Here is a 23,724-nt window from a genome sequence, read left to right on the forward strand (position 1 = left end):
AGAGCAGTGACAATTTTCTAGACTGATGTATTTCCCTGATTGCAGGGTAGGATTACATATAGTAAATCACTCCAGCTAGAGAGAGAAAATACTCTTTTAAGGGTGGGTACTAAATTCTTCCACTGTAACCACAATTCTGGATATGGCTCGTTATCACTGAACTGCAGCAGTAAATCCAAGATCCAAAGTTCCTTTATCAGTACTGAGAAGAATTTAAGTCTTCTGCCTGCCATACAACTCCTGAAAAGAAGTCCTGTTTAAATAAGGCTAGGGTTTAATCAGAAGGCACCAATTTTCCATTTAATGCGTATGTAAAATCCAGAATGGCACATTAGTCTCAAACTCTAACATTCAAGTCAGTGCTGTACATAAATTACACTGCAGCATAAAATACTCCAACATATTTGTTGGCGATTAGAAGTCACTGAATAGATGTGTCAGTTTACATCCCGTTATAAGCTGGTCCTCCTCCACCTTCAGGCACTACCCAGTTAATGTTCTGACTTGGGTCTTTAATATCACATGTTTTGCAGTGGACGCAGTTCTGAGCATTTATCTGCAGCCTTGATCCTTCTCCTGTTTCCAGAGGAATATACTCATAGACTCCTGCAAAGACCAAAAGAGCTATCAATCAGTTCACTGAACAGTTTCCCCCTGCATGTATGCTCTAGTACTTACCAGCAAGTATAATGAGGGAAGTATATTACTACTGTGATTCAACTGCCTTCTTCCATGTTTAACAGTTCTTTCACCATGAAAGTACTGTTAACTTACTTTAGATCTGCACTTGAACCCCCTCCTAGGAGGAGGACGGGGATAAAATGCTCGAAGTAAGTAGTAGGGCCAGGTGGACTCTTCCTGAAGTACTTAAGTCTTTGATCTTGCAATAACAGCCGAGACACACATTTTTGTTACCTACCTGCTGGACAAAATCTTTGTTCTGGTCCATCGAATATAGCCAGATTCTTGTTCACAGGGACGCTGTCGTCTTTGAGAGTTAAATGTGCAGGTTGGTCATGTTCATGGTTTGTACCACTTAGAGCCACAGATGAGAGGAGATCAAAACTGATTTTTCCATCAGGCTTTGGGTATTCAATAGGCGTGCAATCTTTGGCTGGCTTGAGCTGAGCAAAATCGGGTCCTAAATATTATAGGTTTCAATATAGAATAACTGTAATTTGCAGTTACTCAAGAACAAGTTTACTAAGCTATTTTTCCTGTCATCAGAATGAAGTACTTCATAAAAGACAGTATAGCTTTTTGTCTCATGAAAAAGGCTGTTATACTAAGCAGTGTTTTAATCTTTTAATTTACATTATATGGTAGATAATATGACAAAGTCTGCTTTAATGCCTTATCATCTGTTTCTTTTCTACACTTCAAGGCCTCACTGCTGGACCAGATGTGCACTAACTTCAACTATGATCAGGAAATACTGACATATAATGAAATTACCTGGATGTTTTAATGTCCATGGTTCCATTCCTCTCAGTAACCAGTAAAATATACCCGTGTAAATCATTCCTCCATACACACCGAGTACGGTATGGCAGGATGGTCGGATGTTTCTAACCGCATACAGCTCTTTCCAGACCCAGGACTTTTTCAGGTTCTCCTCATACTCTTGCACGTGAAGTCCTAAGGCAGTACATTACTTGTTAGGTACCTACAGTACATCAAGACTATCCTTGAAATAAAAAAATAAATTCTGAATACAGGTAACTGCTAGCAATCAAGTCAGCAAAATGAAAATTTCAGAATCATAAGCTAGGAATATACTAGACAACATGTTTCAGCCTCTTGAGACCTGTTTGGTTGGCAGGTATCTACTTGTTTTAGAAGCCTCTTAAATGAGTCACAAGCAGTACTGAATTACTTCAAACCTCATCAAAATATAATCAGCTACATTGGTGCCTCTGTGGAAAAAGAGATACTTGCTCCAAGCACTGACCAAGAGCATTTACCTGTGATCTAAAGCCAGGTTTGCAATTCTAATGTCAGATTCAAAATCATCTTCCTTAGAAGTTTTGCAACCACAAACGTTCCCATTTCAGTAACTATGCCTATGGTCCACTGGATGAACTAGTGCTAGAAAACTTTTATTTTTGCCTCTGTAATCAACACATTAATGAGATATATTTGACTACAAACTCTTTGATTGTATTCCTTACAGATATTAGACACTGGACACTTGACACATCTACTGCAGTCTTGTTAAAAGTCAAGTAATTATCTTAGAAAAAAAATTTTCTTCAGATGAAAATTGAGAGCTTCCCCTTCACTATTCTTCATTACTACTGTATAGGGATAAATGTTCTAAATAACCAGTTTTAAGCCTTGTCTGTACATGAAAAACATGCTTCAGTCTGTACTTCCCATCTCACTTAAGGCTCTGAAGAAAGCCCATTATCTCTGCGAAGAGAAGAAAGTGTAATATACCAGTCTTGACAAAAGTGGAAAACAGCATGTAAAACCTGTCCATAATCAAACAAGAGTGGCACACTACCCATCAAGAGTGTTGATAGTTTCAGATGGATTCTAAGCATTTTAATCTGTCTAGTAGAAGTTTTAATTGCTCAACATACCTTTTTGTGTATGGCATGTTTCAGCTGAATGAGATGACAGCTCATGAAGGCTGAATGCATCAGTACAGAGAAGAGATTTCTAATATAATCACCATGTGGCACCTGGCTACAGTGTCCATCTCCAGAATGACTGAAATTCTAATTCTCTATCTGTACAGTCTTTGTTAACACATGTAAGGGGACAACCAAAGCTTAAACTAGTCACTATAAGGTGGTCAGGACTAGGTGATTGCTTCAGTGTACTTGCATTACGTCTAAAATGAAATGCACAGTCTCAAACTGAGATTAAAGGACAGGAAAAAAGGACTGAATAAAAAAAAGTATCTCAACAACTGTGAAGAGCAAATTTGAAAAATCTAACCTTGTTCTGCTTACATTTAATCTGCTCCTTTTTTTCTCTTTCCACAGTCTTTCAGTAACACTTTCTGAATCAAAAGCACTAATTTTTAACATGTTTGTAGGAACAAAATATATTATTCTTGTTTACTTATACAGGAAGCATGAGTTTTTCAGATGGTCCTTAGTGGTGCATTTTTGTTCTAGCAGTAGGATAAGCACTTAAGAGTAACTGAGCAAAACTGTATTAAATTCTTTTTTTCTTTCTTAAATGATTTGACATTATCAATAGTAAATAAACTATAGATATATTTTAAACACACCTATTTAATAATTTATTCACATTTCCAACTAATTCCTTCAGCCACATTTAGTTACTGCTGCTGTTAGCTATTGGTAGTTCTAATTGAACACAAGGTAATTACAACTCAAAGTACAGTGATCTTACCTATTGTCTTTGATTGGAGATTTTCATTGATTAATTGACTAAAAATTGCTTCTGAAGCCAACATGCCGCTTTTCATTGCAGTATGTGTCCCTTTGATCTTAGGAACATTCATGAGTCCAGGACTGCAACCAATTAATAATCCACCTGGGAAGGTGAGTTTGGGTATTGACTGAAAACAGAAAGAAAGGTGGTTTGTTTGTTCTTGTTTTTTAAATTGAAAACAACATTCTAGAAGTTAAAATGGCATAAGGCTTGAGTGTCCTTTATATTTTCAGACTTGCACGTGCACTATTTAAACATACACCAGAGTTACTCCACTTCATCAAGGAATTTTAGCATAGTATGCATATAGGAATGTGGGGATTGTATCTGCGCTGAGTGTGACAGAATGACATTTTCCTTATATCCTCTCTCCAGTTGCTTTATCTGCAACAAGACTCGCGTAATGCCACTCATTGATACTGTTTTTCTCCTTCAAGTGAATTCTTTTAAAAAAACCCCCCAAACAAAGAAATCCCATTTGTTTCCCTGATTTCCACATAGTAAGTTGTACACATCTTACCTCACAGTGCTTTTATTCCACAAATCTTGTTCTATGAAACCGCATGTTCTTGTTCTATGCCCTGCCTGTCCTCCTCCCCCTTATTTTAGAAGTTGCTCAGCAGCCAACAAATGTATTTTGGTGTAAAATCATCATCTTACTCCCATTCTGTAAGCATAATGTCATTGAGCACAGTCAATTCACAAACCTAAGACAGCCAGATGATTTGCAAATATCATGTCTGTACTATTAATTTATTACATTATACACCTATATTAAGGAATGCCTTAACAAGATAGTTATTGTTACCCTCATCCAAGATTTTAGACAGAGACCATCTTCAAAATGTGGACTGACAGCAGTATTTTGAGCTGAAAGCTCAAAGCCTTGGTCTCAAAACTAAAGGTAAGTTCTGAACACAGCCTTCCTCCAAAAGTCTTTAGTACTGAGCAGTGCTTATGAATTCAGCAGCCTGCTTCTATTAAAACTGCCTGAAAGAATTTATTTTGTAATGGCCCAAATAAACTGACCCCAAACAGGTAGTTTCATTTCATGAAAAATGTTCAAAAAATATATCCCTTGGAATTTAAGATAACTCGAAACAAAAATTTTGTTTCCTCCTTCTTGTTCAGTTGTTACTGTTTACTTTTCACCCGGGACTGCTTACTTTTGAATAGTCATATAGGAGTCTCTAAAAAATTGTTGTACTACACAGCATTTCATGTTTTGCACAGTTTTTTTTAATCACAGACTTAGTGCTCTGGTTCATAGGAGAGGTAATTTAGGCTGAAAATACAACTACAAATTACGGCTTACTTTTCTGGGAGCAGAATTTTTAAGTTCAGCTACATAATAGTATTTCAAAGGGATTAAGTATGTAGGATGTCCTCTCTTTTCACAGAAAACAGCCACTCTGTTGTGTCTATTAGGATAAAATGATGCAGCACTGACATAAGCATAGAAAGATTTCCTGACTGACTGAACTGCATAAAAAGATGGTGATCAAGTACTTTTCTTCAGCAACCACTGTTTCACTTAATATGCACAGTGACCAACATACTGTTAAAGAATAAATGAGATTGAAGACCTCTCATATAACGCAAAAGCTAGCACATACTGCAACTCTGTTAGGAATTCTCATTATTAGTACTATGGCACTTGGTGCCTGTTTCCACAGTCAGTTGAAGAAACACATCGTGCCAGTATGGCACAAGCCCTTCCTGCCCCTGAGATACAAACGCCAAAAAAGGCTGGTTTGGAGAACTGAAGGAGGGGAGACACGTCCTCCCTACAGAGTCTGTCCCTTCCAGCAGAGAGGAAACCTCATGTTCTTCCCTTAGCTCAGGGCTTAAAATCTGTTAAGTGAGTCTGATATTTGATACTTGAATGGGTCATCGTATGAAAGTTTTTTTTCCCCGATATTCATAACGTACACTGCTCAACAACAGCAACACCTTCTATTTTTTCCATAAAACCCTTAAACCTTTCCAAACTTTTTGATAAAATGGAGACAAAACAGAGGATGCATGGGAATTTCCTAAGTACTTGATTTTGCAATTTTAATAAACGTAAGGAATAGCAGCTATGTAGGCAAAGATTACTACACTCTCTTCCCTCCTTCCACACATCCCAAAAAGCATCCAAGAGCGCACACTAGTGTGCTCTCACTTGCTCTCTGTTAAAGACTGAAGAACATGGTCATAAGGTTATCTATAACAGACCAAAAAAAAGCTGAGACTGATGGTAATTCTAAACACCTATTTGATGCAATACTGTCACCAAATTCAAAAACGGGAGCTACAGGATGACTTACATAAGAAAATATTCCTGGACTACAGTGATGCAAATGAGTCAGACTGCTACAGTTATTAATCAAAGCAACACATGCAAAAGAAGAGCTAATCTTAAAACTCTTCCTAAGTGAATCATCAATAAAGCTTTTTTTCATTGAAGGCATGTATTAAGTCTTTTGGAAGAGTGACTTCATGATTAACCAGAGAAATCTATCTACAGGAAATAAAGAAAAAACCCAAAAAACAGCAAAACAAAACATGCTTTTATATTAGGAACAATGCCAAGTACCAGACATGTTGGTTTAAGTCCAGCAAAGAAGTCCAAAGATTAGGTAGAGATGCACAAGAACTGTAGTCCTACTGACTGTGTAACTTAGCACAAACAATGTCTGTAAGTGACTTGAAAAATACTGTGTTCTTTCAGCCATATGTTTTGAGCAGTATAAGGAGGATGCAACTCAAGTCACAATCTGGCTACTTCACCAAAGCCAGAAATTCAATTATTATCTATGATACAGAAACCAGTGCACAGGGTGGAAAAAGAAGTCCCTTTTGCATAAAAGTGTAGATTAAAACACTTTGGTATTCTGTATTGTGTATGTGTTAATAATGGAGGGACAATGGTTTCTGAAATAAACCAGTAACACAGATGTGTTGCAATGTGGTATGATATATTTCCACTACAGAGTGCACAAAATCAACCCTCATGACTTTACTGTGGAGTGTATCACATGTTATTAAGAAGTTGCTTCATGAACCCACATGATCACTAGCAGGAATGCACACAGGGGTCAAAGCTTAACTCCACATGACTGTGTCAAGAGTTATGCTGCTGCTGAAATTCCACTGGTATCGCAAAAACTGCGATACAAGCTACGTTTATACTAAGAAAAAGAGGTTCAGAAAGGAAAGACAAAGTAGAGAGCAGAGTGGAATGGACTCACACAGGCTGCAGATCATGAACATTCAGTTTTAAGCTCCAGATTGAAAGGAGCATCTAGAAGATGGATCTGGGAGCACACGACACAGAGCCATGTCCTGCGTTCCAAGATTCCCACATGAAAAGCTAAGACTTAAACTTAAAACTGTTAAATACAAGCTAGATTATTTTTTCTGCAAGCTGCTCCAGCCCTTTCAACTGATGTTAAGTCTTGATGAATACCTATTCAACATTTTACCTTTTAGATTCCTTAAGGAAACAAAATGAACAAAGTATTCCACCTCCCAAGAAAGCAGAAATTCAAAACTGTACATGAAAGATACTCAAGGTATCTGTACTTGAGGAGGTAAAGATTCACCTCAATAACTACATTACAATTTCAGCACCATCAGTGACTTCAAGGTTAAGTACTGCAAAGAATTTCCCTCTGCTATGGTAAGTAATAGGGAAGACGTGCCTCCCCAAACCCACAAGAACAACAGACGAGTAGTGCTACCCTGTCTTCCCCAAGGTTTCAGGCACAACAGAAGACTGGCTGTACCATCTTTGCTGGTGAACACACTTGACTGCAATATAAATTCTACCTCACTGACTGGTCATGCCTTGGACTAGCAGACTCTTTGCGGGCTAAAAAAATTTTCTGTATGGCCAGGCCAAGAATGGTGGTGAATGGAGTTTAAATCCAGCTGTCAGCTGGTCACTAGTAGGGTTCCCCAGGGCTCAGTTCTGGGGTCAGTCCTGTTTAATGTCTTTATCAATGACCTGGACGAGGGTATTGAGTACTCCCCTAGTCAGTTCTCAGACAACACCAAACTGAGTGGGAGCGTTCATCTGCTGGAGGGCAGGAGGGCTCTGCAGAGGGATCAGGACAGGCTGGATTGATGGACTGAGGCTAACTGTATTGACAGCCAACAAGGCCAAGTGCTGGGTCCTGTCCTTGGTTTAAAATAACCCCATGCAGTACCTCAGGCTCCGGGCAGAGTGGCTGGAAAACTGCCCAGCAGAAAAGGACCTGAGGGTGCTGGTCGACAACGGCTGACCATGAGCCAGCAGTGTGACCGGGTGGCCAAGGAGTTCAATGTCATCCTGGCCTTTATCAGAAATAGTGTGGCCAGCAGGATCAGGGAAGAGATTCTTCCCCTGCATCTGCCACTGGTGAGGCCACACCTCGAGTACTGTGTCCAATTCTGGGCCCTTCACTACAAGAAAGACATTGAAGAGCTGGAGCGTGTCCAGAGAAGGGCAACAAAACTGGTGAACAAAGCTGAGGAAGCTGGAATTGTTTAGCCTGGAAAAACAGAGGCTCAGTGGGGACCTTATTGCTCTCTACAACTACCTGAAAGCAGGTTGTAGTCAGGTAGGGGTTGGGCTCTTCTCCCAGGTAACAAGTGACAGGATAAGATGAAATGACCTCAATTTGTGCCAGGGGAGGTTTAGATTGAATATTTGGGAAAATTTCTTCACAGGCAGGGTTGTCAAGCACTGGCACAGGCTGTCCAGGGAAGTGGTGGAGTTACCATCCCTGGTCGCACATAAAAGGTGTGTAAATGTGGCACTTGGAGACTGGGCAGTGCTGGGTTAATGGTTGGACTTGATTATGTAAAAAGTCTTTTCCAACCTAAATGACTTTATGATCCTGTGTTTCACTTATAAAGTAAATGACTATGTCAGAAGATTTTCAGTGTGACAGTGCCCAAGTCTAGCAAATGTCAGCAGCCAGTACCCAACAAGACACATGGCTTTTCTGTCCAGCAAAACTTTTGGCACAGCATGGAACCCAAATCTACAGCACTAAATGCATGGCTATAGAGAACTCAAAAACTTCATGAAAATGTTACCTGGAAACCACCTTCATTTAGTGCTCTGGCACCATAGGCAATCCTTGTTCCACCCTCCAAAGTAGGCTGTACACTAGGATGGTGCTTCCACCTCTGAAATTCCCTAAATGGATTCAAATAGGGATTTTGATAATCTAAACCAACCTTAAAAGAAAAAGGAAAAAGTGCAATATTAATGAAAAAGAAGTATAAAAGAACAATCACATATTACCACATCAAGTCTTTAAATCTATTTTATATTAAACCAAATCTCAGGATCTTCCTATTTAAAGAAACTGCTGCCAAAAATACATTCCATTAACAATATAGCAGAAGCAGATTTGAAAATTTGCTGCTCTCAGCCCCATCTAAAAATAAAAAACTTAATTGCATTGTAGCCACCTTTCACCTGTCTTTGAAATAAAACAAATTAAATTAAGCATAATTTAGTGGGTGGGATAAGCAAGAAAACTTGTTTTAAAGTTGTCTTTCATACCTCTGCCCTAAAAAAGCTGAAAGGAGATGTAAACAATTATTTTTTGACCATTATGTCCTTGTGCTCATTTATTTTAAGCAGTTCTTCACACTGTTTAGTAGTCAATTATAATTTCCAATTAGGTAAGTCATTGTAATAAAGCATAGGGGAGCAATGATGAAAGCAGAAAATGGGAGAAAAAAGACTTTGCCAATTGGCTGGATGCCCAGGATTCTTATCTTATGCATTTGAGAATTTGCCCAGATACACTCTGCGTTTCCCATTTTTAATATACTCTTAAAAGGACTTCTGTTGTTGAATTTTTATCTTTTGAGGTTCCAGTGAGCTTTATTTGAGACAAATAACAAAATATGTAATGATATATTTAATGATATATATAATGATTCAGCAACAAACAGGACTTTCAATATTTCTTACAAAACGGTTAGACAAAACCACAGTTTTCACCCCCCACACACTCTGGAATCCTTCTGAAATCTTAAGAGACCAAAGTGTCAGCTCAGTCCCATGCTGCTAAAAGTCCATTTTGAGTGCTTGACTCTTGCAATGTCTGTGTGTGAAGCACATGCACAAGATAAATAGTGAAAGTTTCTTTTAGGACTGCAGGTGATAAGTATTTCCAACCATTGCTCCTTGCATCAGTTGGCTGCCAGAATGACACCAGCCTGTCTCTAGTGATCTCAGTATTTCTGATAAAGAGGCAATAAGAAGGAAGAAGCTGCCTGCTCAATTCAGAAAGACAGTTTAGCTGAAGAGGGCAAGGCCAACAGGGATAAGAATATATAATATATATTCTTACATAATAAGAACAAAGTGAAGAGCTCAGAAATGGAAGGGACGCTGCTTGTGGAGCTGCAGAGCGCTTCTGCTTTATATACTTCTCTCATAAAGTGGAGTTGCACCCGAGGCTGACACATGAATTAGGAAATGGAACTGTATGAAGTGCATGTGATTTAGAGATTGTCTAACTTCCAAAAATTTTGTGAGCACAACTTTGATTAGTCATTTGGTTTTGGCTTTACAAAAATTTGCATGGTTTGCAAAAAAAAAAAAAAAGAAAATTCTTAAGTTTTCTAGTTGGTCTTAATAAAAGACACTAGATTAAAGACAGATTAATATGACAAATTAACCTTCCCCCATATGGGCATAAGTGCCTTTAAGACTGAGAAAGCACTAAATTTGGTCTGTTTCTATTCTTGTGCTTTCATTTTTACATTAAAACAGAGAAAAGAAACTTCATAAAAATGAAGATCAAACAACAAGCAAGCATGAGAAAACTAACTTCACTTACCACAAATCCAAGAGCAACTAAAGGTTCACCCTCATTTAAGTGATAGAGAAAGGATCCTCCATATGTATGTCTGTCTAAAGGCCAGCCTACAGTATGTTCTACTCTTCCTGGCTTCCATTTCTTTTCATCAATAGTCCATAACTGAAATAAAAATGAACAAAAAATTACTTTAGATTGCAAAGTAATGGCCTTTCAATAATATAATAAAAGACAAGCACACACTTACATATAGAATAAAATTATTTACTGCTATGAGCAATAATATAAATACTTTAAACTATAAATCAAAATACCAAGTAAAAAGTATGTTTTTTTAGAATACCATTTAAGATTTTCCCAACACCTCTCTTGCTTGAACTGTTGCATATTAGAAAATGTGACATAGTCCAGTACTACACCCAAAATTTTCATTCAACCATAAGATGCCTTTTACTAATGACTTTGACAGATCCTTCTGCTACAGAGAACAATGCTTACATTGACCTTTTTTTTTCTTTAAAAATGTTGTATTTTTGTATGATTCTATGAATTATCTTCTAAATTTTTCAAGGTCAGGCTTAACAATATGCCTGAGCTGATCTAAATATTTTCTGTCAAACAAATTGTCCTCTCTCTGCTCTTTCCTACACATCTCCAGTGCTCCACTGACCCATGGTGAACTCACAGAAGCATTTTCATGTTTCCACTAGTGAGTCAATTTTCTGCTCATTTCACAAAATGTCTCTTCACCACGGAGTCCTGTGCCAGGAGCAGTCTAATGACAGAAGGGCAGTTGAGCACCATAAGATCAGCTCAAGCATGGAGGATGCACCTACATTAGTGTTAAACTTTAGATTAAGGAGCACATTTTTGAGTGGGACTTCTGATTCCTCCCACTTACTCACTCTTGTTCACATTGCACAGCAGCCATGGAAGGCATGAACTGGATTCCTTTCACATGGAACTAAATTGTAAGATGGGGTCCCAAAAGCCCATCCAAAGTATTCCAGTCATGAAAGGGCACTCAGTCCATGGGACAAGATCACAGCTAGTCCAATGTAAAAATAAACCTGAGATGTGCATAGTACAGATGTCAGCTCATCAACTATTTCACTTTACAGATCCATTCCTATTGGACTGCCCCATTTGCTAAAGCAGACAGTCTCATATGGAAGAGAGGGAACTCCACAAGAAAACCCTCCTTTAAGGACAACTTCAGTATTAAAAACTGTAACTAAGATGTAAATGTCATATATTTACAGAGTGAATAATCTCTACAGAAGCATAAACTAATTACTTAGCAAACATTTTGTAGCTGCAAGCACATACTTAAATTAATAAAGAATATGTTATAGTCAAAGTCTGAACATATTCTGAAATAATACAGCTGTTTTTCATGAGTGATACTTCCAGTGTATAAAATATTTTCAAAAGGAAACCTCATCCCTATCCTAATTTTATATGCCCAAGAAAAGGATTTTTTTTTTTTTTAAAGAAAAGCTCATCTAGAAGGTGTTTCAGAGACCACAACTCATTATCTGGAACAGCTCCTCTCTCATTAATGTACAGAAAGCCCATAGAAGGCCTTTCCTCCCCTCCTCATGTATTAAATCCCCCTAAAATTAGGCAGCATAAACCCTTCTCTCATTTAGTAAAAGTACTGAAAACAGATTTTACAAATGAACACAACCTGAAATCAAATTAAGACGTTAAGAAAGCGAATTCACGGGTTATAACAAATATAAGAGAAGCAGCAGCTGAAACAGAACACTCATGACATTCAGAGAGCATCTTCCCTAACCAGCTTCAGAACAGCAAAGATTCTTAAGTCCAAAAGTGTAACTCAAAATCTTTAATTCTTATGTCTTACACAAATCAGCTTGAAAGCAAACAGAAGCTACCTTAAATCTTCACAGTATTTTCCTTATTTGTTAAAATTATGCAGGTGATACCTCTTTCAGTCCAATGCCATAGCTCTGGGGTTGACAGTTTTCCCTTAGATTGTATTTTTTGTACATCTGTTTAGCTAGATGTCCATGACAACCTTCAGCAAAGACTGTGACTTTCGCATGGAGTTCCAAGCCTCTTTCAAAGGTAGCCTGCAAAAGTACAGCATTTCATCAGCAGTTACATCAGCGCCACATCAAACTCAGAGCAAGAAAATGGAGAGCAACAAAATGATTTTACAGTACTTAGCTCAGAACCTACACAGCATTTCAAATCATGGCTCTAGTCCAGCTGTTTTTTCCACCTACCCATGATGCACTCCTGGCAAGTCTTGGAAGGGGACTGCAGTAAAGCATCACTGCAGTGAAAAGCCATTAGTCACTGAAAAAGAGAATCTTTTCCAGATCAGAGGATACTTAATATTACATCTGCTCATTCATATGGTGCAAAGGAACCCTGACAGAACAAAGAATCTTTTCCCATAACTTCACACTTTAATTTTTGCTTATAAAGTCACATTACAATAAAACATTGTGTATGTCCCTACACATATTACAGAGACTAGACAGAACTTCCATATCTGAAAAATCTGCATCGACCCTGCTCCCAAAAAGACCCACTACCTGAGAATAAAGTTACTACGACATTACTCCAGTCTTGCACGTTAAAACACACAGTAAAACTAAACTAACATTAAATATCCTTATAAAAAAACCTCTCATTAAAAATTCCAAGAATGAGATTGAGTATAAGATAAGGGACTACTGTATAAGTATGTCATCTGCATTTGTGAGCGCGCTTGGCAAGAATACAGATTGTATTTGCAACATAAGGAGACAAGACTGTAAATGTACATAATCTTTTTATACAAATTTTTTATGAAGACAAAAGCTTGATTTCAGTCAGAAAATTTAATGTTGAAAAAAAAAAGTGAAAAGAGTTTTGGAGAAAGATATCTAGCAGTACCCCATAAAACCATCTAAACCATCTTAAGGTAAGCAAGCATAGGTTCAGGAGAAGCTTACTGCATGGTTTTGAGCTGCCTCTCACCTTCTTGCAACTTACTGGTTGGAAACCTCTGAAGAAGACTAGAAAATAAAAATCTTCCCTCTAGTTGGGAATTACCTTTAAAAAGGAGTTAAAAGATTCTGCGAAATTTTTTTGAACCTGAATGTGAATTAATCTTACAAAGTATTAAGAGAATTACAGAGGCTTGCCACTTGATCTAAAGATTAAAAATATATACTGTCCACTTTGAAGCAGATTTACGTATAATAAATCAACTACACGTCTACATTGTAAATATCAGAAACTCATGAATTTTAAATGTTTCAGTAATGTGACAGAGTTGTATTTCACAATTAACGTCCTTCTCCAGTACATACATAAGGATCAATGGGCAACCTTTTACAATATATTTTTCCCCCTGTAATTTTTGTTTGCTTGGTGCTGACTGCAAGGTGGAACTCTATTCATTAACCACGGTCTGTTTGATTAGGCTCTGTATAAACACACTGAAGATACTCTTGCCTTGAAGGTTACACAAACTCCATCTATTTACCTGAACCTTTATGCACTGGAGCTAGTAGCAGCTGACCTAACTGACAGCTAAGACACTCAAATACTCAAAAAGCTGCAGTAGTGGCACAATAATTATGTACATTAAGGAAGTTAATAGACACATTCTTCCAGAAAAAACTACGTTTCGAGAATGTTAAAAAATATAACTAAAATCGTTCCTTCCCATTCTAAAACAAACCCAAACTCCCAAAAAATCTTCATTCCTGCAGTAAGCTATATGCTTTACTTGCGCCTCCTACTGGACAAAAGAAGAGCATGTCTGTCCCCTACAGCAGATGGACAACATTACACCAGAAAAATACCTTACTTTTCCCTGTCACCACTTCCTCCTCCATTGGCTATAATCTCTCAAAACAAGAACGAGTCTTTTCTTCTCATTCCCTGACTTAAATGGGACAAATAGCCCACACTTTATGTGAATGTGAATACCTCTGAAACTCATGTAAGTAGAAAGAAACCTTGTAAAAGAAGGTAAATCTTAAGAAAAAACTTGTACCCTTAATTTCTGCAGTCAAATAATTTTGCGTGAGAGTTGTTCCGAGTTATTCTGACATGACAAATTCTCCCTACATATTACACAGGAAAGCAACACACTTCGGGCAGGTCCTGGATTCCATTAAAAAAAATTAAAAAAAAATCAGTCCAAATCTGATACTTAGGGCAGGGAGTCACCTTCTGGATGCAGAAACATGAACCAGCAAAAAGGTATAAAGATTCAATGTGCACCTTGCCCTAAGAAGGTAGACAGACTGTCAACAAATGAGACTGCAGTTGTAAATATCAAAGAAACCAAGTCAGCCAGAAGCACACTCTCTTACACATTGCTAGTTACCAGCTGGACTACAGCTTTCTATTTCACATTTGCACCCTTTTTCTAGGAGTTCCTGAAATTCTTTCCTTTTGTTTCCTGATTTCACATATGCCAAAACATCCTTACAATATTTCCTTCAAGTCACCCTTTTTGCAAAAGCTTTTTCTACTAATTTCAGAAGAATTTTACAATGTTCTGAGACCAGAACTTTCACTGGTAATTGATCCAGTTAAATACAGAGAGAGAAGACAGGTACTGAGTTTTACACTTTTCTTATGCTGAAGCAAGACTACTGGCGGCAGTAGAAGCAGATCTATCAAAATTTCCGTAATTAAACCCCCAGGTATGGGGGAGATAGATACTCACTTTAGGTGCTCCATCCTTCTGAATGCCTACATCATTAGTTGCTATCCCTTTCACGCTACCGTCTTCATGAAAAAGAACCTTTGGAAATATTTAAACAAACAAACAAAAACCATTTTAATGATCTGTCATTTTAATCCATTCATTAAAAGTTCTAATGCAGAACTTCTAAGCACTATGACTTTAATGGTCAAACATGAAGATTATGTATTTAGTCACATACTGTATGATCCACTTGCACTTTGCTGGATCTGAACCAGGGAATTTAGACATTGAAACATCGTTTTCACAACACATATCTGTTTAAAGGAATGTTGTGAATGTACAAATGATTGTGATTGCTCTGAAGAGTGTTTCAAACCAACTTTTCATATACACACACTGATGTCATGAGTACCTCAGCTGCTGCATAGCCTGGATATATCTCAACACCCAAAGCTTCTGCTTGTTCACCTAGCCAACTCACAAAGTGGCCCAGACGTACTATGTAATTTCCATGATTAACCATCGGAAGTCCTAGGCAAAAAAAGACACACACACATAAAACATAAGACACTAGACAAAATAACTGATGCTGTATACATCAGATGTCACATCTTCTACAGCTACTATCTTCAAAGTAATGTCATGTGTTATCACAGCCATCATACACATAGACTGTGTCCCTGTAAGCTATTACATTCTACATACACTTTCTCTATTACACTGAATCAAACTTGTTTGATTCATGCAAAAGTTGAAAAACACACAGTTGACTCTCTATTCCCTCGCGAAACTTTACCTGGAAGAATTGGCACCGGAATTCTAGATGTCTCTGTTAAAATTCCAAACTTGTCTTCAGTTACAGGAGTTTTAAGCGGAGCCTACAAAGAAATGAAATAGAGAAAGGAGAGAGTTATGTTTTTCTAGCAATTCAACAAAAACAACAACAAACAAAATCAAACAATTGAACTGGCAGTCAAGTACAGGTTAAGTACACCACTTCTGTAGGAAGGTACCACAAGAAAGAAGACAAAGTATTTAATGAGGCAGTCATCAGGCAAGAATCAACACTCAATATTCTAGACCTCTCTAAAGAAGATAGCTCAACTTGCACATTTACCACAATAGGACAAAACAACTAGTTGATGTCTAACTTCTTGCAGCTCCCAGGTCATAGCAGGCAACTGGTTGCAAGTCAGTGAGAATTGTTCTGCTAGAAAGGATAGCTTATTTTCTGCTATTCTCCTTCCTAAAATCATCTTAGGCCTTTGTTACACCACAGTGTCTGCACAGAAGTGAGAGCACTGGGTGCCATTTCCATGAAGAACTATTGTACAGAAGCAACAAGGCTGTCATTGGTAAGAACCGAACACCTTCCTGCTTGTACACAGGAGCTGTATCTGCACAAAGGCAGAAAGTGCAGGTCACCCCAGGATGCACCAGGCATATTGTGCATATGCAGTAAGACTGCTAGAGAAAAGAGCAAAAGCCACCGCACATCTGTATAGACACAAAACTTCTAGCATTGTCGAACTAGGGACAACAGACTAAAATGAAGACAGTAGGTTTTTTTTTTTGTTAGATCTATGTATTTCATAATGGTACTAATTACTAATGGTACCAGGTACTAAGTCATACCAGAATGAGTCAGGTATGAAGCTCATTACAAGCCAGTAATTAATTTCAGTGTTTACGTGCTCATACATACCCCTCGCTCCTTCCAGTCTGGAAAGAGTTCTTCTAAGGACCTTGGCTCAAGGCAGGCACCAGACAACGTATGGGCACCAATCTGAGAAGCCTTTTCCACCAGACAAACACGTATTTCTTTGCTATGCTCAGCAGCCAACTGTTTGAGTCGAATAGCTGCAGAAAGGCCCGCAGGGCCTCCTCCAACAATGACAACATCAGCTTCCTCTGCAAATCTTTCCATGTTTACCCCTTCAATAGAAAAAAAATGATAATAACATAGACCAATCTCCAACCACTTCCAACCTCTCTCTCACTAAACCTAAACTCTCATGTTAAGAACAATGGAAAAAAACCCTAGTAGATACATACTGAACAGAATTAAATCTTCTGGTAATCACTAAACTAAAAGCTGCTTGTATATTTTATGAAAACAAGCATAAAGTTAAATCTGATCCTATTTTATAGCACTAAAGACACCAATTTTGAGATAGTAACCAAAAATTTCATTGGAAATATCAGTACAGTACAGAAATTCCATAAAAAGAAAAAAAAAGCAACATATTTCAGTGCCTTTAAAACTGAGCAATAATAATAATAAAAATAAATAAGCATTTAAAGAATGCAATTTTTCACTTACCTTCCCATCGTTTGTCTTTGTCCCGAGGATGAATTGTATAGTGTGTAGTTATGCGAGGCACAGAGGCAGTAGATGCACATCTTGAGACACGCAGTGATGGAAGGCAGTCTGTCTTTATCAGCTTAAGAGCACGAAAGCACTGACGTGCTGCAAAAACAAGAAACAAATTTGTCAAGTCATTTTTTCCAAGTGTTTAAAATTTTCAGGGATGCAAGTGGCACAACAAATATGACAGCTTCCCCTTCCCAAAGGCTACCAGGTGATATGAACATGAGGAACAATAAACATGGATTTTTTAATTTTCGAGTTAGCAGTATGCTGTATAACTTTATATCGGGGAAAAAATAATTAAAGAGCTTCCCCTTTAAGCATTTTTCACATAGTATCACTCAATACACTGGTCAGCCATACACAGCTGATACAGGATAACATGCGTGTACAGAGGTGAAACACGTTTTTATTTCCTATTTAAATTTGAACTTCAAAAGATTTCTTTCAGACTTCATCAAAAGTGACCAAACAATTGAGAGACGGGACATGAAAGTTCAGCTCTTCTGACATCCCAACACACGTTGAGACACACAGTTTGGGCTACTAGTACAACATAGTTAATTTAAAGTAAATGTCATGCTCTACACTAAAAGCACAGACTTAAACCCAAGTATGCTTTAGCCAAAACTAGGAACAGTAGATACAAGTAATCTTTACCTTTGCTGCAGATACATTAATTGTTGCAAGAACAAATTAGAATTTGTCAGCAAACAGACCAAATTAAAGCTTCAAATTATTAAAAGAGGACTCTGTTCAGAGGGCTATTACATGTCATAATTTTCCTCTTTCACAAAAAAATAATATATCTGTGTGATTTGTAGTAAAAAAAAAAGTTGTATGGTTAGTATGAAAACTAGTTATAGTTAAAAGGTATCTGCACTAATGCACCTTGACAGATCATTTTCCTTCCTTTAAGAATCCTCTTTCTCTGTTTTCAGAGGCAAAGAAGAATATCACATTTAAAGTAGAGTATTTCTGCAAAACTACACAAGTGAAATGCACATTCTATGACGTAAGTATTTTGTAGAGAATGGTGATTGGCAAGGCAAACGCAAACATCCTATGTTATAACTCTGCCCAGCGACAATCAGCATACAGGTGTCTATATGCAAGGTACGAGGTATTATCCATGTTGGTTTCTTAACAGCAATTCTGTACCTAACCAACATAACAGAAAAGCTATCTATTCTTATTTTTCCTTTACCTGCAACCAGGTAGGATCTGAGAACAAGTATTTTATAGGCATGATATAAAACCACACCTACACATATACATTAAACCATGAAACTTTAACTTAACTTTTGAGACATTTTTATTTGAGCAGAACTGATGGTACTAAGAATCACATAGTATATTAAAAAAAAAAAAACAACAAAACCCAAAACAAACACTTATTCCACACATACACAAAAGAAGTGACACCCGGCTCAGAACATGTCTGATAATTACAAAGATAGGTTCAAACGCCGGACGGGCAGATTCTTCCCCCGTGAGCGACCCAAGCCTGTGCCACAGCGCTTACTGGCAGCTCCTGGCCTTGGAACGTGATGGGAAATGCCTGCACGAGCCAAGCGATCCCCCAAAAAACCCTGCTCTTCCGCAGCTCTTTAACAGCACCTGTCAGGATGCCGTCTCACACAACTCAGTAAGGGCAGGCGTTCCATTGCTTTTCTTTACCCTTCAGAACAGGTTAACAACGCTCAAAAAAAAAAAAAAAAAAAAAAAGAGAAAAAACCCGCAGATCGCTTCACGCACCGCGCTGCAGGTAAATAAAACACGTCACTCCCGCCCACGGACAGAGGCCCCGGGCAGAGGGAGCCCCGGGGGCCCCGCGCCCGCCGGCCCCGCTCCAGCCCCGCGTCCGCCCGGACACCCGGGCGCGACCCAGCCGCGACCTTTGCTCTCCTCGGCGCCGCGCCAGCCGCCGGCCCCACCCGCCCCGCCGGGCGGCCGCCCCAGCTCCAGCTCCAGCTCCAGCCCCGGCCCCCGGGGCGCCCCGCCGGCCCCGGTGCGGCGCGTTGCGTTACCTCGGCCGGCGGACGGGCAGCGGTACAGCGGCATCGCGGCGCACCCCGGGATCCCTCCGCCTCCCGCGATCACCCCGCGCCTGCCTCGGACCCGCCGCGCCTGCGTGCCCGGCCGCGGTCCCGCCCCCTCCCGCCGCGGGACTACGGCTCCCAGAGCTCCCAGGGCGCTCCTCGGGGAGTCGGGGCGGAGCGATCCGCTCGCCGGGCATTGGCGCGGGAGGCGCTCGCAGGGAGAGGCAGCGCCGGGGGCGGTGCTCGGGCGGGAAGGCGCGGAGCGGGAGGTGCTGGAGCGGCGAGCGGGACATGGCCGAGGCGGGGCCGCCGCCGCCGCCGCCCGCGGCGGTGCCCGAGGGAGCGCGCGGAGCCGAGCCCCAGAGGGTCCGCGGTGGGAGCGAAGGGTCGGTGCCGCCGGAGCTGCCCGGCGGCGACACACGGGAGCTGCTGGAGGAGGTGGAGCTGCAGATCGGCGACGTGAGTGCCGGCTCGGGTCCCCCAGGGAGGGCGCCGGGGGTGCCCCTGTGGGGTGGGGGGTGGAAGAGGTTACCGGGCGCCAGCGACCCCCAACCTCTGTGCTCTTCCTCCAGGCCGCCTTCTCGCTGGCGAAGATCCTGGAGGCGACGTCGGCCGTGTCGGCCCAGGTGGAGGAGCTGGCCACCAAGTGCTCGGAGAACGCCCGGTTCCTCAGGACGTGGCGGGACCTGCTGCGGGAGGGGTACGAGTCCCTGAAGCCCAGCGGGTGAGGCTGAGGCTGAGGCTGACCGAGCCACGCCGGGTCACTCCGAGCTGCCCGCCCGTATCGAACTGCAGCGGGAGTTCTTTTAAAACACCTTCTTTAGGGAATTCACGCGGAGTTTTGTTGTCCCTCAGCGGCTCCCCGTAAGCCTGGATTTTTTTCAGAAATACTTGATGACTCGTGTGGATGTCGTATGTAAAGAAAACTTTGTTTAGGGAATAAGTTTTGACTTCTAGACTCGTCATTGCAGCTTAAGCGATCTCATACTCTCCCGCCTTTTTTTTTTTTTTTTTTCTGTGCTAACATGGTAGATGCAAAGGTACATTCAGAACTCATTACTTGTGGGGAAGTGATGTCCTGTGAGGAGGTATTGTCAGCCCTCCGTGTTAGGAGCTGTCACCAGCAGAAACCCTGCCAACTTCAGAGAAACTTGAACTCACTTTTTTTTTTCTATGCACAATTTTCTTCATGTTGTGGAATGGATAATATGGCAAGTTGTGGCTTATTTATGAGCTTTAGAAAAATCCTATATCCCAGACCTCACTATTTTTAGCAATATTGTGATGTCTGTCTATCAAGCTGCAGATTTTTTGCAAGAAGTTTTACTATTGCAAACTATTTTACATTATCTTTTATTGTAATAAAGTGCCTTATGATGGACCACATATCTCTGCATGGTAGAAGTTTGACAGCATTGTTTACTGACAGGATGGATTACTTTGAACTATCAGGAAAAGCTTCCATCAGTTAGAAAAGAATCTGCAACATGTATTCTCCCACCGCTCAGGAAGCACCTCAGAGCTTTTTCAGTATTTGGTCCTATTTTTTTATCTTTGCCTTAAGCAGTTTGTTAGCCTAGACCTTACTGTTATCAGAACCTTTTGGTCTGAAAGAACACTAATTGGTAACTGAAACTCCTGTGCCACGCAGGGCACTGTGGAAAAAAGTAATGCTGAAGTACAAGGGCAGGCTGCAGGATAATATGACTCTACCACGATTCATTAGTTGGCTTTATTCTTACTGGTAGGAGTCTTAGAAAGACCAACTGTAGTTTACTTATCAAAATAATAAAGATGATACCAAAATTCTGAAGTATTGACTATTCTTCTGTTACTGATAGAAACAAAGATGACATTGACTATAACCATAATCAAGTTAAGTGAAAAACAGGTAGTGGTAACGACAGGGATCCTTGCATGTCTCATCAAAGGCAGTTACAGTCCTTGAGAGGGCTTGGCCCCTCAGAGTTGTGAAAGTTTTATTAAATTGAGGTTTAATTGCCCTGATTAAAGGCAATCCACGTGGCCGGACTTCACTTAGCTGTTTCTAACCCCAGAACCCAAAATGTTGCTAAACAGCTTGGAAAAGAAGTCATTTTGTTCAGCAGATAATATTTTATTTCAATAAAACATACAGTAGTGGAAACAAGATGTTTAACAATCTTCAATTTCAAGATAATCCAAAGTTCTGTAAACAGTTGAAGTGTGAGTCACACTTTTTCAAAATTCTACTTCTTATACTGTTAAGAAGTTAAGTGCAAACATTGGAAGTAGCTTTTAACTTAGTTTTAAATAGTTTTAAATCATCAATGCAAAAAAAGCATTTCTTTTACCTTTGTGGGCTTCTAGGCCATCAGACTGAGTACGGTACTGAAAGAAGAAGGGAAGTTGTAATAATTCATAATGGAAAATATTCTCTTCAGTAAGAATATGTGAAGGAACTGTCTCTAGAGGACTGTTTCACGTGGGATAAGTTTTTTTTTGGGTTCTTTTGACCCTTGTTATTCTGGGAAAAAATAATTCTCCAAAAACTGCTGAATGGCTGTGGTCTTGAAGTTTTAACTATAATGCATTCAGTCAGATGCACAAGGTGATTAAAATGTAGATGTCATGACACCCGTTAAGACTAATAGTTTTCTAAATGGTTGTCTCCCACATACAGAGAGACATCTTAAGACAGATGTTTGTTGAAGTCTGCAAGCTGTGGTGAGCTACTTATGGTAGCCCATTGAGAAAAGTGAGGAAAAGAGCAGCATCAAGATGCTGGGATACTCAGTCCAGTCTTTCCAGGAAAAGATACTCTTCTGAAGATAGAAACTTCCACCAGCTATAGCTGGGGGACACTCACTTGGGAAAAAACCCTTAATTTTTTTCTTTGCCACAGTTCTAGTTCTGCCCCATGTAGAATCATAAAGATCATCTAGTCCCAACCACTCCCTGCCCTGGGCAGGGACACCTCCCACTAGTCCAGATTACTCAAGGTCTTGTCCAGCCTGGCAACTATATTAGAACTATCATTACAACTTCAGAATTGTCCTTACATGAGTGAAATAGCTGGTAAAATTATAGAAAGAATACAATTTTCACTTGTTTTGGTCTGACCATTTAGGAAACTGAAATATTTTTTGTAAACCTATTGCTCCCTAACGCTTTTTAAGAGCTAATGCAGCCTACATAGAGACAGCCACAATTCTGAAGTGAAAACACGTTTCATAATTTCTTAAAAAAATTAAGCTGGGGGATTAAAAACAAACAAACAAAAGAATAACTTCCTCCCCCACTCACTTCCCCATAAACAGATGATTTTGAAACAGTCTGCTTTCAGAGTGAGATGTTTTAAATGAAAATTTTTTTTTCCACACTCCTGGCTTCTAGAAGGAAAAATTCCTGAACAACTATTTCTCATTCTGATCTAGGATGAATTGTCAAAACGTCAGGTACTGCTGTGAGATGGTAAAGTTATTGTTGTGTCAGTTCTATCTACACCCAGACATATTGCTCCCTCTTCTTCCTGCAGTGGTTCTCGTGAGCCCAGGTGTCACACCTCCCTCATTTTTCCTCATTGCTGTAAAGGAGTAAGCCCACGGACATGAAGCTAACAGTGCCGATGTCACCATGAGGATTCAAAATGTGTTTACGTGTATGAATTTAGTCTTGTCGACTGTGTAGTCACTGAAGCATCGGAAGAGTCTGTACAAAGCACAGGCTTCGTAACCTTTGGCGTGATTTCATGCATTGGCCACATCTCTACCCAAATGAATGATGGACCATATGTTTTCTGGCTGCCTTTACCTCTTTTGGATCTTCTTTGTCTGTAGTTGTGCCAAACCTGATGAATCATTTCTTTAAAAGGTCGTGTAGTCAAAGTGTAGAGAAGAGGATTCAAAGCACTATTTATTGGCAGTATAAAAATCACCACCCAAGAAGTTATGGTACCTTAGGGAGGGAAAAAGAAAGGCAGCTGTAAAAAGCATTCCAGAGTTTGTACCCATTAATTAACACAAGCACTTGATGCCTCTGCAGCACAGCTTCCTGGTGAGAGGGGTGGTCATGCTCTTAGGCTGAGCTCCTGTCACAACAGGTACTTTTCTTTTTCTTCTCACTGCCCTCTTACCTCCCTCCGTTTCCAGGACTCCCTGCAAAACCTGACTTTTTTTATTCTCCCGGTATTTCTATTTATCTATTTCTTTATCTATTTATCTATTTATCTTACTCTTCTGTGCCGTAGCTCCCTTTTTGCCCTGGCAGACTTGTTCTGGCTGAGCCCATTTTTTTACCCCAAAACTTTTTGTCTGTGCTTTGTTCCCTATCTCTTCCCGTGATCTCTGTTCTCCATCCTCTTCCCATGATTAGTGGCATGCAGTCTTAACGAGGTCCCCGATATCCTATCCTTCTGCA

General features: G+C 39.8%; 3 protein-coding genes across 3 annotated transcripts in view; 1 reads left to right on the plus strand and 2 right to left on the minus strand.

The window, feature by feature from the left end:
• Nucleotides 1–273: 273 nt before the first annotated feature.
• On the minus strand, nucleotides 274–19,412 carry ETFDH (electron transfer flavoprotein dehydrogenase). The gene is made up of 13 exons (XM_027882834.1): nucleotides 19,315–19,412; nucleotides 17,237–17,383; nucleotides 16,619–16,848; nucleotides 15,710–15,791; nucleotides 15,326–15,444; nucleotides 14,932–15,009; nucleotides 12,179–12,325; nucleotides 10,248–10,388; nucleotides 8,482–8,625; nucleotides 3,370–3,538; nucleotides 1,456–1,638; nucleotides 920–1,141; nucleotides 274–606 (listed from the first exon to the last, which is right to left on the minus strand). Exons 1-13 carry the CDS (start codon nucleotides 19,346–19,348, stop codon nucleotides 443–445), a joined length of 1,860 nt encoding a protein of 619 aa, XP_027738635.1. The 5' UTR covers nucleotides 19,349–19,412; the 3' UTR covers nucleotides 274–442.
• A 33-nt stretch (nucleotides 19,413–19,445) lies between these two features.
• CUNH4orf46 (chromosome unknown C4orf46 homolog) lies at nucleotides 19,446–21,139 on the plus strand. The gene is made up of 2 exons (XM_027882860.1): nucleotides 19,446–19,785; nucleotides 19,899–21,139. Exons 1-2 carry the CDS (start codon nucleotides 19,618–19,620, stop codon nucleotides 20,052–20,054), a joined length of 324 nt encoding a protein of 107 aa, XP_027738661.1. The 5' UTR covers nucleotides 19,446–19,617; the 3' UTR covers nucleotides 20,055–21,139.
• Nucleotides 21,140–22,661: 1,522 nt separating this feature from the next.
• Nucleotides 22,662–23,724, minus strand: part of RXFP1 (relaxin family peptide receptor 1) — a 49,697-nt gene continuing 48,634 nt past the window's right edge. The window contains exon 18 of the mRNA XM_027882859.1: nucleotides 22,662–23,262. Coding sequence (XP_027738660.1) covers nucleotides 22,961–23,262 — 302 coding nt within the window. The 3' untranslated portion in view covers nucleotides 22,662–22,960. The remainder of the gene's footprint in view (nucleotides 23,263–23,724) is intronic.

Source organism: Empidonax traillii, unplaced genomic scaffold (assembly GCF_003031625.1).
Source record: "Empidonax traillii isolate 1590-97213 ecotype Southwest subspecies unplaced genomic scaffold, ASM303162v1 scaffold112:size1231168, whole genome shotgun sequence".
In the NCBI taxonomy this organism is placed as follows: Eukaryota; Metazoa; Chordata; class Aves; order Passeriformes; family Tyrannidae; genus Empidonax; species Empidonax traillii.